Source organism: Calidris pugnax, unplaced genomic scaffold (genome assembly GCF_001431845.1).
Source record: "Calidris pugnax isolate Ruff unplaced genomic scaffold, ASM143184v1 scaffold42, whole genome shotgun sequence".
NCBI lineage: Eukaryota > Metazoa > Chordata > Aves > Charadriiformes > Scolopacidae > Calidris > Calidris pugnax.
The window spans coordinates 269,837-283,244 of NW_015090920.1; the positions used below are offsets into that span (position 1 = coordinate 269,837).

The window sequence follows — 13,408 nt, forward strand, 5'->3', positions numbered from 1 at the left end:
AGTCTACTCCCTCTTCCAAACAATTCATACCCTTCCTTGGGCATTGTGTAACATAAGTACCTGTATGTGCCAAGTCCAGCCTCACAGAAGTTACGGCAGCATAGAGAACAAATTGCTTTATTAAGAGTAAAGCAGCAGTGTTATTTAAATATTTGGCTTTATACAAGCCTAAACCAAACCAGATTATTTTCTCCTTTGTCAGCAGCTTAAATTGTTGTCTTTCAGCCTGTGACGCTACAGGATAGACTAGTCCAGATATATCTTCATGGAAACTAACAGAAATGTAGTATCAACACCTTCTTTCTGCAAGACACTATCACCCTCACACACTCCGCAGGAAAAAGCTCCAAGTACAGGAAAGAAATTTTACTATTCAGTGTCTCATTATGACATCCTGCCATCAAATGCAGATTCAGTGAAACTGTAAGTGTGAAGTTGCAATATTAAACAAAACCAAATCTAAACTTACCTGACTTTGTGGAACTTCATGGTCAGCTCCCCAGAAGAGTGCCATACCGAGAGAATAAATATGGACCTGTCATAAAACATAAGACATTGAACAGGACTGAAAAGCAAAGCAGAACTTTAAAGTAGAGCAACTAACTTAACATTGTTTTCCCCATGTATATACTCCTGGTATTTAAGCTCAGTTTTCTTTGAAATTGTTGTTCTCCTTTGCCATAAGAGTCAGGGAAGGAGACCCTACTGCTACAGAATGTACTGCATTTAACCAGTGCCTCTGTACTCTCTGTTGGATATTCAGTTTTCATCTCACATTGAAGACAGAAGCACGTGTAATCCACAGATCAGGGCAGTGTGGGGTACAGACTGCATGGTGGTGTCCAAGGATCCTGTAAAACTTTATAGGTAAGGCAGCCCTCAGCAGACCCAAACAGTGGGCTGTTACTGTCACGAGACCCCTAAAACTGGGATCAAAGGGGGGGAAAAAAGAAAGAAATGAACATACGACTATCAATGTCACCTTAATCTATTATTGATATTTTAAGATAAAAATACATAATACATTAGTTTTAATGTATTTTAATTAATACACGTATTTTAATACATGCATAATTAATTATTAACATCAGCATGAATGACATTAATATATCTTTAACATATTAAGCCCACCAGGATAGGGAATAAAACCTTTAAATACTGAGGAGTCTCTTAGCCTGTTCAAGACAAAATATATTCTTGAAGACTCAGAAAAAAGGATGACACAAACATGTTTCTTTTCAGACCAGATTGTTTGAACAACATTATACCATTACTCCACTGTGCCAGGAATTAACCCCAAAACAGAAGTATGATGTATTTTTAGATTTTAGATTTTAGTTCATTACCATCTTTAAACTGAAATACTAGAAAGTCTTCTTTACCTATCCAAATATACCACACGTATGTACACTATATAGGTGAATATACTTCGAGGGTAATAATGCAAGAGAAAAAGAAAAAAAAGACTTTTTTTTTTTAAAAAAAAGACCCACAAACCCAAAATCCACACGGAAACAATCAACCAAAAAAATTAAAGCTAAAAAACCCTCCCCAACACCTTCCCTCCCCCTAAAATGCAAGAACAGCACTGAAGACTGAAAATGTCCATTATCAAAATTGTTAATTCTAATCAGAGAAGTGGTCACTGTCCTAAGTCTGCTGGTGTTCAAGAAGCATTTGGACAATGCTCTTAGATACATGATAGAATTTTTGGGTTGCCCTCTGTGGAGTCTGGAGTTGGACCCGATGATCCTCACAGGTCCCTCCCCACTTGGGATATTCTATCATTCTACGCTTCAACATAATGGAAAATATTTCCAAAACCAAGAAGTGCATAATCCTCAACAAAAATATTATTGTACAGCCATGAAACCAGCCCTCTAAACTAAAACATGCTACCCTGCTAATCTATCTGAAAACAGCTCTCAAAATAAAAGCGAAGTTAAACAGTTTGTGACGCGGTACTACATCAATGGTATTTCAAGCTTTACATTAACTTAAGGAGGTTTTCCAAGTAGAGCATTTCAAAGCTACTTGGAAGTCACTACTACACAGAATCAGGGAGTGGTTTGGGTTGGAAGGGACCTTAGAGATCATTGAGTTCCAACCCCCTGCCCTGGGCAGGGACACCTCCCACCACACCAGGTTGCTCCAAGCCCCATCCAGCCTGGCCTTGAACCCCTCCAGGGATGGGGCAGCCACAGCTTCTCTGGGCAACCTGTTCCAGTGCCTCACCACCCTCACAGTAAAAAATTTCTTTCTGGTATCTCATCTAATTCTCCCCTCTTCCAATTTAAAACCGTTCCCCCTTGTCCTGTCACTGCACTCCCTGACAAAGAGTCCCCCCCCCGCTCTCCTGTAGGCCCTTCAGGTACTGTAAGGCCACTCTAAGGTCTCCCTGGACCCTTCTCTTCTCCAGGCTGAACAACCCCAGCTACCTTTTTGGCCTCTGCTGGACCTGTTCCAACAGGTCCATGTCCTTCCTGTGCTGAGGACTCCAGAGCTGGACACAGAGCTCCAGGTGGGGTCTCACCAGAACAGAGCAGAGGGGCAGAATCACCTCCCGCGACCTGCTGGCCACACTTCTCCTGATGCAGCCCAGGATGGGGTTGGCTTTCTGGGCTGCCAGTGCACATTGCTGGCTCATGTTGAGCTTCTCATCCATGAACACTCCCAAGTCCTTCCCCTCAGGGCTGCTCTCTAGCCATTCTCCACCCAAAACAAGAATCTACCCACTACATCAGTAAAACTCATTTTTGGACTTCAACGCATGTACACATGCCTGCACACATACCATGCAATTCCCCCCTACTTCAGACACCTCACATCGCTGCTCAACTGGTGTTCGACAGCTCCCTTACAAGTTTCTAACTGCTTACTGTAGTTTGACAGCCTTGGGTTGTGTCAGTCAGAGGGGGGAGGAAGGGAGAAACCCAACAACAGCCTGTTTACAAGATCATCGCTGCTTTGAGGTTTGTGCAGCTTTACATCAAGTTCCTTACAAAAGAGAATTCCAGCATGAAAACTAGGCAAAAATCATCTATTGAAATACTGTGTTGTGAAAACACAATAATTTTGCTAATTTCAAGTGGTTGGTAACTCGGGTTTCTGTACAATATTACCTAATCAGCATTCATATTTAAAATACCCTTCTCACCTCAGATCAGGTAACCTTTGACTTAAAGACACATAATATGCATCTCAAAATCAAAAGCATTTATTAAAAAATTCTAGTTCATTTTTGCATTATGATACTTCTAATATTTTCCACAATATATAAATCAACATATAATCAATTTCCTAAATTAATCTTTTATTATCATTTTGAATGGTTTGCTTACTCTACTTCCAATAATCTTGCAGTTACCTCTGACTTACTTTGCATTCAAATTGACTGGTTGTCTTGGACTCAAAAGAGTATTCATTGATTGTGATTTTTTCTAATATTTATCCTTGAATACACAGTTACTTTGTGTTAGTAAAGTCATAGCTCAATAGATGAATGCAACCCTGTCACTATCTGTTACAAGATGTTTTTCTGCCTTCAGCAGCTTCCATGTCTTCTGATTTCAGAAGAAAAACCAAAAAGGAACACAATAAAGATTTAAAGTAAATTAATTCACTGAACCACAGCAAGTTGTAACAGAGCAAAACAAAAAAAAAGTTTGAATTTGCTTAAAGCTACTGCAGTCAGCACATGCAAAGCAAGATCTAAACCAACATCTCAAGACAAATAACCAGTATACCATCCAACACACAGTTTAATACAAATGTAAAGGGAAATAATAATAAAAAAAAAATGGTGCACATATAAGCCATTTATCAGCCCTACTAACTTCAGCTAATAAAGGCGTAATCGGACAAAAGCTTCTGTACAAAGCAATGTTTCAGGTAGCTTTCTCCTTCCATATAAGTAAGCAAATAAACCTAAGAGGAGTCACACAAACGTACCATGCTGTGTGGTTCCCAACCAGGGGATTACACACCAGTACTACAGATTACTCCAGTCTTTTTTTTTTGATCTGATGCTTTACCAAAGATTATTTTTACATATACTGGCACATACCATTGCCATCACGAGAAGACTTCAATGCTTTGTACACAACGGTACATTTCTAAGAATTCAACTGGAGGGTCTCACGTGAGCGAAGGCAGGATGAGGACCTCACAGAGCTCATCTTCAGCTTATGGCTGTCCTTCCCTGCACCCAGACACGACCCCCCTGGGAGAACAGCCCTGGGATTCAGCCACAAGGCTTTAAACAGAGGACAAGAACCATAGCAGCAAGTTTTCTTCAAATGTTTTTGTACCATCCCAGGCTAGCAGAACAGTTAAGTTTCCCCTCCAGCATGTGCAAAACACACATAGAAATCAAGTGAAGTTCAAACACTGAATTTCACTGAATTTTTAGAGTTGAAAGGGACCACAGAGATCATCTAGTCCAACTCCCAGATTAACACAAAACAGATTAGTTAATCTCAAGCCCAAAATCTGAAGCTTCAACCTAATTCCAAAGCTGAATACCACAAGCTAAAGGGGTTCACTCAATTTATATATGTGACTCCATACAATTTGCTTATGTAAAGTCAAAGCTTATCTCTTTCCACATCCACTTGTTTTCACCTTCAGGAAGCCAGTTTATATTGGTATCATGAAATGTATGTATGTATGTATTTATGTATGTATTCACACACAGCCATAGTCAGAGAGGATTAATGAGCACTGTACACGAGCTGATGCCAGTATTTGGTCATTGCCTATTGATACGGTCTGTGCTGGAGTTCACCAGCCACAGCGGTCCCTCTGAATATTTCCTTCCTAAAGATTAAGAAACATCATCGCATAGCTTTTCATAATAACAGTTCTCTATCTACTTCAAAAAGAAAAAAGTAACGTAAGAATGAATACTGGCACAGAACAGATAATGCAATCAGTTCTGATGAAGGTCACATGTCATTTGAAAACTTTTTTTGGGCATTTTTAAAGGCCTGTTTTGTATAATAACTTCAGAGTTGGCACTAGAGGTAATGTTACTGTCTTCAACAGTGCTGTCTTTCTTGAAATAATATACACCTATAAATACTTAAAGGGTGGGTGTCAAGAGGACGGAGCCAGTCTTTTTACAGTGGTGCCCAGTAACAGGACAAGAGGAAAGTGAACATAAGAATTTCCACCTAAACAAGAGGAGGAGCTTCTTTCCTGTGAGGGTGGCAGAGCCCTGGAAGAGGCTGCCCAGGGAGTCTGGAGCTGGAGGAGTCTCCTTCTCTGGAGACGCCTGAACGCCTGGACACGTTCCTGTGGGACCTGCTCTGGGTGAACCTGCTCTGGCAGGGGGTTGGATTAGATGATCTCCAGAGGTCCCTTCCAACCCCATATCATTCTGTGATTCTGTGTAATTCTGTGAAAGAAGACAAACAATTCCAATGGTATGACTAGAGAGCTTGGCAGCTGCATCCTACTTAACTGATACTGAATCTGCCCTGATGTCACGAGTTATTTTTATCTCTCCATTAAACCTTTCAATCTATGTTGCTAATTACTTATAGTTTTGTCAATCATAAAATTATATACGTATTTTATTATACCATTATTTCTGACTATACTGCAGGGCAAGAAGGATGTCTAAAGGGCTTGCAAGTAGCTGAGGAAACAGTGATTTTCGGTAGGTGTCCAGTGATACAGTCCTAAAGAAAACTGACTACATACAAGGTTTAGAAGAAAAAAAGCTGCAAGGACAAAATATTCAACACAGAAAACCATGTTTTAATAGTCCTTGAGTACACAACAGCAATTGATGCCAATACAAGTTTCCTCTGGAGTAAGAGCGTGTTGCTATTCTTCCTGAAGGAAGACTGCCAAATGTTACAATTATTCCCAGATTACAACACCGGCTGCAACCACCTCCCCCGTCTAAGGACTGTCAACCCAGAGAAACCAAGGGAGGGAAACAGAGCTCAGCTTCCTTTTTTACTCCCCGCTCCAAATACCTTTGACTAGGCCAAGGGAATGGTTTTCCGGGGAAAGCGTAACAAATTATTGTTAAGAAAACATTTGAGAAGCTAGTCATTTTGACTATGCATATAAGTGACCTGGAGGAGATCACATACACAAACCATACCTGCCAGAACATCTACCCTCAGGGAAGAGTTAAAAAAGGAAGGTGGAAAGGAACAATTTTGCACATAACTGAGTAATACTTATGTTCATTAAAACAAACTTTTTCTTCTGAGATGAGTGTAGGTTTATCCCAGACCCGGACTGCCTGAAGAATTCCTTTGCTCACTGCTCGGATACGTTTTGCCAAAAAAAGGTTTTTTTAAAAAAGAAAAAAAATAAATTGTTGATGTCACTGAAATCTTTTAGAAACAGGCGGCGAAGTGTTGCTCACTACTAGCTCGATGGCCAGTGAATCTGCAGCCATTGCCCAAGTACAGCTGCCAGCAGCACACGCGCCAGGAACCTGCACACAGACACTTCTCCATAAATGCACATATATCATTATCCATATCCATATCGTTATTCCACTTTTACAGATCAAAACAAAGCAGGAGGATCCCTCCCCCTCTCACTAAACAAACCAACAGTGACGCATACAAATCAAGAACCAGAGGGAGACAAACCCAACCGTTTATTTTCCGAAGGGATCAACAGCAGCAGATGACGGCTGTCTGCCAAGGAAGAGGTACTGTACCTTTTCAACGTCCGACAGAGATGATAGAGAATGGTTCTGCAGGACCTCTGGTGCTGTGAACGCTCGCAGATCTTGTTGGGAGACATTTTCATCAGTAAATGATACGCTGCCAGATGGAAGCAACAGGAGAGACCACGGAGAAATGATGAATTCCAGAGCAGTAGGATCCGCTGCACGTAAAAGGGAAAAAAACCAACACATACCTGAAATTAAAGCAGTGTTGTTTGATGCCCCTGCTTGATATTATTTTATTTGCTTAAAGACACATTTAATATCAGGCAACATATTAATAATGGAATAGATTCGTGCTTCCTTTCTCCACCTATGGTGCTTCATAACCACAGCAACGACCTCAATTTTAATCACACCAAGGAGTAACACCTATCCATTTTCACTAGTCATACCAGCAAGCTCAAGAAGAGCCTGCTAAACTACTCACAAGCTCTTACGTTATTTCATTTATGTTACAGTTGACATATAAAACAATCACATTTTGTAATGTACATGTCATTAGGGCTAATTCCTACAATAAGAATGGAGTTGACTGTTAAACTAATATAGCCCTGCTGCAGCAGCAATGATTAGAAGACCAAGGAAGTAGAAAAAGGAAATACTCCATATTAGAGTAGCCAATAGAACTGGACAAAACAGAGGAGTTTTGGGGCGCAGAAGTCCTTTTTAGCCTAAAGAAAAAAATACATTTCATGTGGCAAAGAAAAGAATCATTCTAGGCAGCAGTGGAAGTGGGCAAAGAATAAACCTGAAACCTTAGTAAGATCACACATTCAAACCCTGTGAAGAATACCTGAAAACAGCAGAACAAGTACTGAAATTGGAGAACCAAAAGTGACAAAGAAAACTTCCTACACCATGAATATGCAATTTGCCAGCTAGGGTTTTGATGTCTGATAATACTGCTCTCAAACTTCTGACCACAGACCTATGAAAAAAAAAAAATGGGGGGGGGAGGGGGGGGGGAAGAGACGGGCAGTTAGAAACAGACCATATGTAGGTCTGGGGAAGGCGTTAAACCCCAACATTTACCTTGAAAGTAAAAGTTAAACAAGACAGGGAAAAAGAGATTATTTCCTTCAGTAAAATATTTTTTTTCCTACAGGTCAAACAGGAAATCTGCTCAGTTTCCCTGAAGAAGGCATAAGCTTTTTTTGAAGTAAAAATAAAAGTTAATTGTTACTTTTCCATAGGCAAAGAGGCAGTTGCTCTGTTTTCTGCTACATGACATATCAAAGATCTGAGGAAACACACATTTGAGGGATAAGTCTTTATTTTCTCTCTAAACAGTAAATAACAACAGCAGAAAAATTTCCTTCTTCAGCTCCACCACTTACATCATTTTCCACTCTATCAGCTTAGGATGTTCCTACAGTGCTAGTTCCTAGGCTCTTCAATTATCTTGTAATCTAGAATATTTCTAATCTCCTAGGAAATGTATTACATTACTGCTTACAGGTATCAGATGTAAAAGGATCTACCAAGTAAGTCCTTCCGTTTCTTCAACTCCTCTTCCTCCAAAAGAAGCTAAGAAACTGCTTTTAGGCTTTCTACATCCTGTGATACCAAAGCAAAATTATATTAACAACTCAGTAGTACAATTATCCAGAAAAAGATTCCCAACTCTTCAGATCCTGAAGCTCAGAAAGTTTCCACTCCTACCAACGTGTGCAAGAGATATCATTCAGTAGAGAATCCAATAATTAATTTTTTAGTCTACAGGTAACATACGTTTTTCTGAACATACCTAAAATCCCTATGCAGAATTTTGCTTTTAAAAGGGGAAAGAGATGATTGAGGGCAAGAAAATTCTAGAAATTCAAATATCCTAGAGAGTCTATGTCAAGTAGTTATTTCTACTTGTTTAATCGCCTGAGAACCAAAGGAGTTTGTTACAGTTTTTCTAATGGATTTCAAAATGCCAGTGTGTTTTGCTGAAAGCCAGTACAACACGGTTAAGATTCACAGGGCAGAACTTGCTTCCCCTTGCTCTGCTCTTCATGACAGACAAGAGAGGCTCAGCATTCCTGCCTTGAGGGAGTACGTTTGATGGATCCAGGGAAGAAAGCTGGAGCAAAAAGAAATAAGTAATTGATGGATGGTATTTCTGATTGTGTAAGTTAAACCAATTTAAGCTCTCGCACAAAACTGCTGAGCTCCCCATGGAAAGCAGAGGTCTTTATCACACACAAAAACAAATACAGAACCATACATGATGGCAGAAGACAAGGTCTCAAGGGTTTTTCCTATTCTATTTCAGTAACTAAAACTGCAAGGGACAAAGCAATATCTGTTACTTGAACCTATTAACATCAATATAAGCTAAACTAAGTAAAACACACGGCTCAATTAACAAGCTGTCCAAGTATCTTTCTGTTTCTAGACCTCCTCCAGTATGACTTCAATTACTTCCAAATATTGAATTTATCAAAGTGTTATAAAAAAATAAAATCCAACATCAACCAAAGAATTGCATTTGCTGAGCTACTTGAGCAACATCATCTAAATTTGGTAAAGAGAAGAAATTCTAAATTTCGTGCAGACATTTGTTATCAATCCTTACACTGAAGGACACATTTTCCCTCTTCCCCACAGCAATCCAATTCACCCCTAGCTACAAAAAGATTAAAGCCTGGAATCACTCTCTTTAATGGCCATATCAAAGTATCTGCTTGATACAGTAGTAAAAATAATCAATTATGTACAAGATCACCGTAGTGTGTAGGACACTTGGCATAAAGCAAAGGACATTACCTCTACAGACACCTTCCTTTAACATGACCAACTACAAAACTGGAGTTTAAAAATACCTCATATTGTGAAAAAGCCATGAAAAAGCCACATAAATTTAAAAGCAAGATGAGGTGAAGAAAACTCCCTTAGCAAGAACTTTAAAGCCCACATATAGCAAAAGTAGTGGCAATCAACTTCACTCAACTGAATTAAAAACAATTTTAAACAAGAATTAAAATAATAGTATCTGTTCATCCCAGCCCCAAGAGATGATGTTTTGCACTATCTCTCTAACCCCACTTCCTCTGAAACAAAACAGAACAGCTGCTGTTCACTGTTGCATCGATAAGTTCAGATGCTAAACAAAAGGAACATAAAGACAGAAGGACCCTTCCTATTATACATACATAAGAAAATAGTACATTATATAGTAAAGCATTTTTACAAAGAAGACCTTAGTTGGCCATCAACTTCCAAAAATAACCCTGCAGGCAACTACTGCATTTTTCACTAGTTCTGTGTGTATACAACACTGATATAAAAACATAAACATCTTAAAATATTATAAGAGTTCTGCTTTGAAGTGCCAACTTAGGAACCTTAAGTGATGTGAAGGCTTTATCCTTACTTAACATTCAGTATGACAAAGACTTTAAATACATGTGAACAATTTGTATTTTGAAGCATACTACAGAAGAAAGAGTTAGTGAGATGGAAACACAATTTAAGAACGATAAAAAAAAGCCCACATTTAGCTGAAGTCTTCCCAATATTAAACAAATTTTGTAGCATGCATTTGTCCCCTACAGATGCAGAATGCTGAATTTATCGATCCATGTAAAATACTTCCATTCACACTTAACAGTCTTCATGATCTGAAACAATGTACAATGGATGTGATTAATTTTAAGTTTAGAAAAAAAGGCTGATTTTGCTAAGCTAGTTTTGTTGACATTTTCTTAACTTCCTCTTTCAGTAGCTTTTAACTAACATAGCAGATCATACTGCCTCCATCACAGCTTTGGGAATCTAAGCTACCATTACAAAGGATGAGAACAAAATAACGCATTCTGCATTTCCTTCCTTAAGGCATGCATTGCAAATGAAAAAATAACTGTCTCAAAGTTCCTACTATGCAGATTTACTGTAAGAAAAACATTTTAAAGTAGCTCTACTCTTACCCTTTCGCGTTTGTACCATGGGGGGAAAAAAAAACAACCACCCAAACCCAAACACACAATGCATCAGATAGCCAGGGACCACAGCAAAATAACAGAAACCAGTTCCCAGTAGCAATATTCATGTCATCTTCTGTTTAGGCTTTCAGAAGAGCAGCAAAGAAAGTTTACTTTGCAGCAAAGGAAACATACTGCACAAAATACAGGGGCAAATGACAGAAAATTATATTAAAATACCTCTTTCTAGAGGTACTGGAATTCAGAGTATGGCTTCCAGGTCTTAAAGTAAGAGACTGAGCCGGTTTTGAATGCAATAAAAGCCAAAATAATCTTCAGCTACATAGCACCTGCCAAATAAATGAAAGGCTTTTAAAACAGTCCATTACATGGTTTAACAGGATACAAGTAGCCAAAGATGAAAAAACTCCACCACATTATAAGAGGCGGTAAGCTCAGATAGAAATTTAAAATGGATCCATTTCACAACACTGATGGCAGGTAATTTTGAATTCCAAAACTACACATGTCATTCAAGCTCCTTCAGTTTTGCTTTTTCCTACTTCTCTCTTAGGCTGTAGCCATTAGCCACAAGGGTCAAAGTGATGGATATTTCAGCTCTTTCACGACAGAAAAGGAATATACCTTCAAAAAGCGCAGAACAACCCAAAAACATACACAAGGTTTTCAACACTCCTCGCATCTTTCTCTTTTTGCTCCTGATCCCTCCCCAAAGGCATGGGACTGAGCAGAGAGCTCTGATGGGAGACTGAACTACTTGGAAACCAGCAGCACAGGGGGAATCTTTGAGAGGCTAACTGAAATTTACTCTTTCCTGAGAAACAGTTAGTTTCTGAGATTGCCTGTGTTGTTCCCGAGATGCTCACTGGTGACTTTAACACCACACTGCCCTTGGTCACCATGCCCACATCCAGCAGAGAGTCCTGGAAAGGGCAGAAGTAGTAACTGGGCCTCGCTTGGGGCGGGTGAAAAACAAAACAAAACAAAAAACCAAACAAAATACTCACCAACAAAACATCACAAAAGCCTGATCTCTTTCCTTCTCAGCAACCAAAAGATCAAATGTTACCAGAAGGTGAATAAAATCATTCCTTAACAGTTATTAGTAAAGGGAAAAAACAATCATTTAGCACCTGCCAGCAAGGACTGGCTGGAAAATGTGGATTTTCCCCCCTCCTATTGCATTTTCTCTCTCCATCTCAGCTAGGTTTATGACTACTTGGGACCCAACAGTAGTTCCCATCAACACATGTCACACTTCACCTTCCTACTTTTCATTATACTTACCCAGGCTAAACAGATGCAACAGTACGACTGTCAACAAGATTTACAGGTCCACAGAAATCACAACTGCCTGTCTTCACATCCGCTTTCAGATGATATCACTTTTCTTTACATAAATAATCTCCCATATACAAATTTGCAAGACAGCCAGTTTGTAAAGTCTCTCTTTCTTTGCTCAACCTGCCTTTCTATTATCAGACTCCTTTTTTCCCCTTCTCTACCCCCTCCCTTTAAAACACATCTTGAAACGTAAGGTCCAACTATTTTCAAAACCCACAATACATGCTTTAGCGTAGGAGTGGCCTAAGGGACATATGAAGTCTTTCCCACTTTCAAGTTTTGATAAATCTTTTCTAGTTAAACCTACCAAATTAGAGGGATGCCTGGTTTATAATTCTCAGCAGCACAGAACACCGCACGCTCTTTACGCTTCTGTGCTCACATCTGAGATACTTCACTTCAAAGGCCCGTTCCTTTGACCTCATGGAGCACTGAGTACAAGATACAGCACGTCTGAAACAGCTGATACACCCTCTCAACAACAAAATAGTTATTGCAGATAATTAAACAGATGTAAGAGAAGGGCAGGTCTGGTATCGGCCTGTTCAAATCTCCAGATTAATCTCAACGTCACTACTAAAACTGATGTCAGATCTGCAACTGAGTGCTAGACTGTCTTTCTCCTCTATTTAACAGCTTATAATACACTGACAAGACAGCTACCAGAGTTGATCTTCTGAATTAGTGATTAGCAACTGGGCATTTCAATCTAATCTATCATTGCTTACAGTCATTGAAATGAATTTGCAAAGTATTTTTAAAGAGTTCAATACCCGTTAGAATTGTAAATACAAATAGCCATAAAAATATGCACTTTTCTGTATCAGTCACTGAATTAGACGTGGTATGATTTGTGATTAACTGTGCAAGACATGGCTTTTCATTCTGTGCTGCTTCTTCAGGGCTTCGAAGGATAAGAACAGACTGACGAAAAGACATGCAGAACTTTTATAAATCCCGAAGTCATCAAATCTGTAACAGAAGCCAGTTTGGAGGATTTTTCCCTAATTTCCTGAAACCAGTTTAAGTAACAAATTAATTGAAAAACAAGTCCCCAGTTGATGGTGTAGTAGGATTCTCAACTTCAAACAGACTACCAAAACTCTACCAGGATTATGTAAATAAATAAATGGTTACTTGGGCTGGTAATTCCTTTAAGTGTGTGGTTGCTGGGCAAGGAGGTTGCCAACAGATGGCAATTTAAGAGTTGATGATTTCCATAGCTTTTTTATCCCCCTCATTTCAAAACAGCTGAACAATATGCCTTATTTCAGTTTTATTTTTTTAAGAAACTTAATCTAGAAAACACTCAAAGCTTGCAAGTTGTTACAGAAGAACGTGTTCAGGGACTCCAGAGCTACACATGGAGAAAGCAAAGAGCATCTCTAAGACTGTCAGAGCTGAGCATGCTGTGACCTTGCAGAAGCAAGCT

The 13,408-nt window shown here is 39.2% G+C and overlaps 1 protein-coding gene across 3 annotated transcripts in view; it reads right to left on the bottom strand.

The window, feature by feature from the left end:
* PTPN13 (protein tyrosine phosphatase, non-receptor type 13 (APO-1/CD95 (Fas)-associated phosphatase)) overlaps positions 1-13,408 on the bottom strand; it is a 129,131-nt gene that overhangs the window by 84,428 nt on the left and 31,295 nt on the right. For all 3 annotated transcript variants that reach the window (XM_014950048.1, XM_014950046.1, XM_014950047.1), the window contains exons 4-5: positions 6,692-6,861; positions 470-535 (exon numbers count right to left, since the gene is read on the bottom strand). In XM_014950048.1, the coding sequence (XP_014805534.1) occupies positions 470-535; positions 6,692-6,861 (236 nt within the window). The remainder of the gene's footprint in view (positions 1-469; positions 536-6,691; positions 6,862-13,408) is intronic.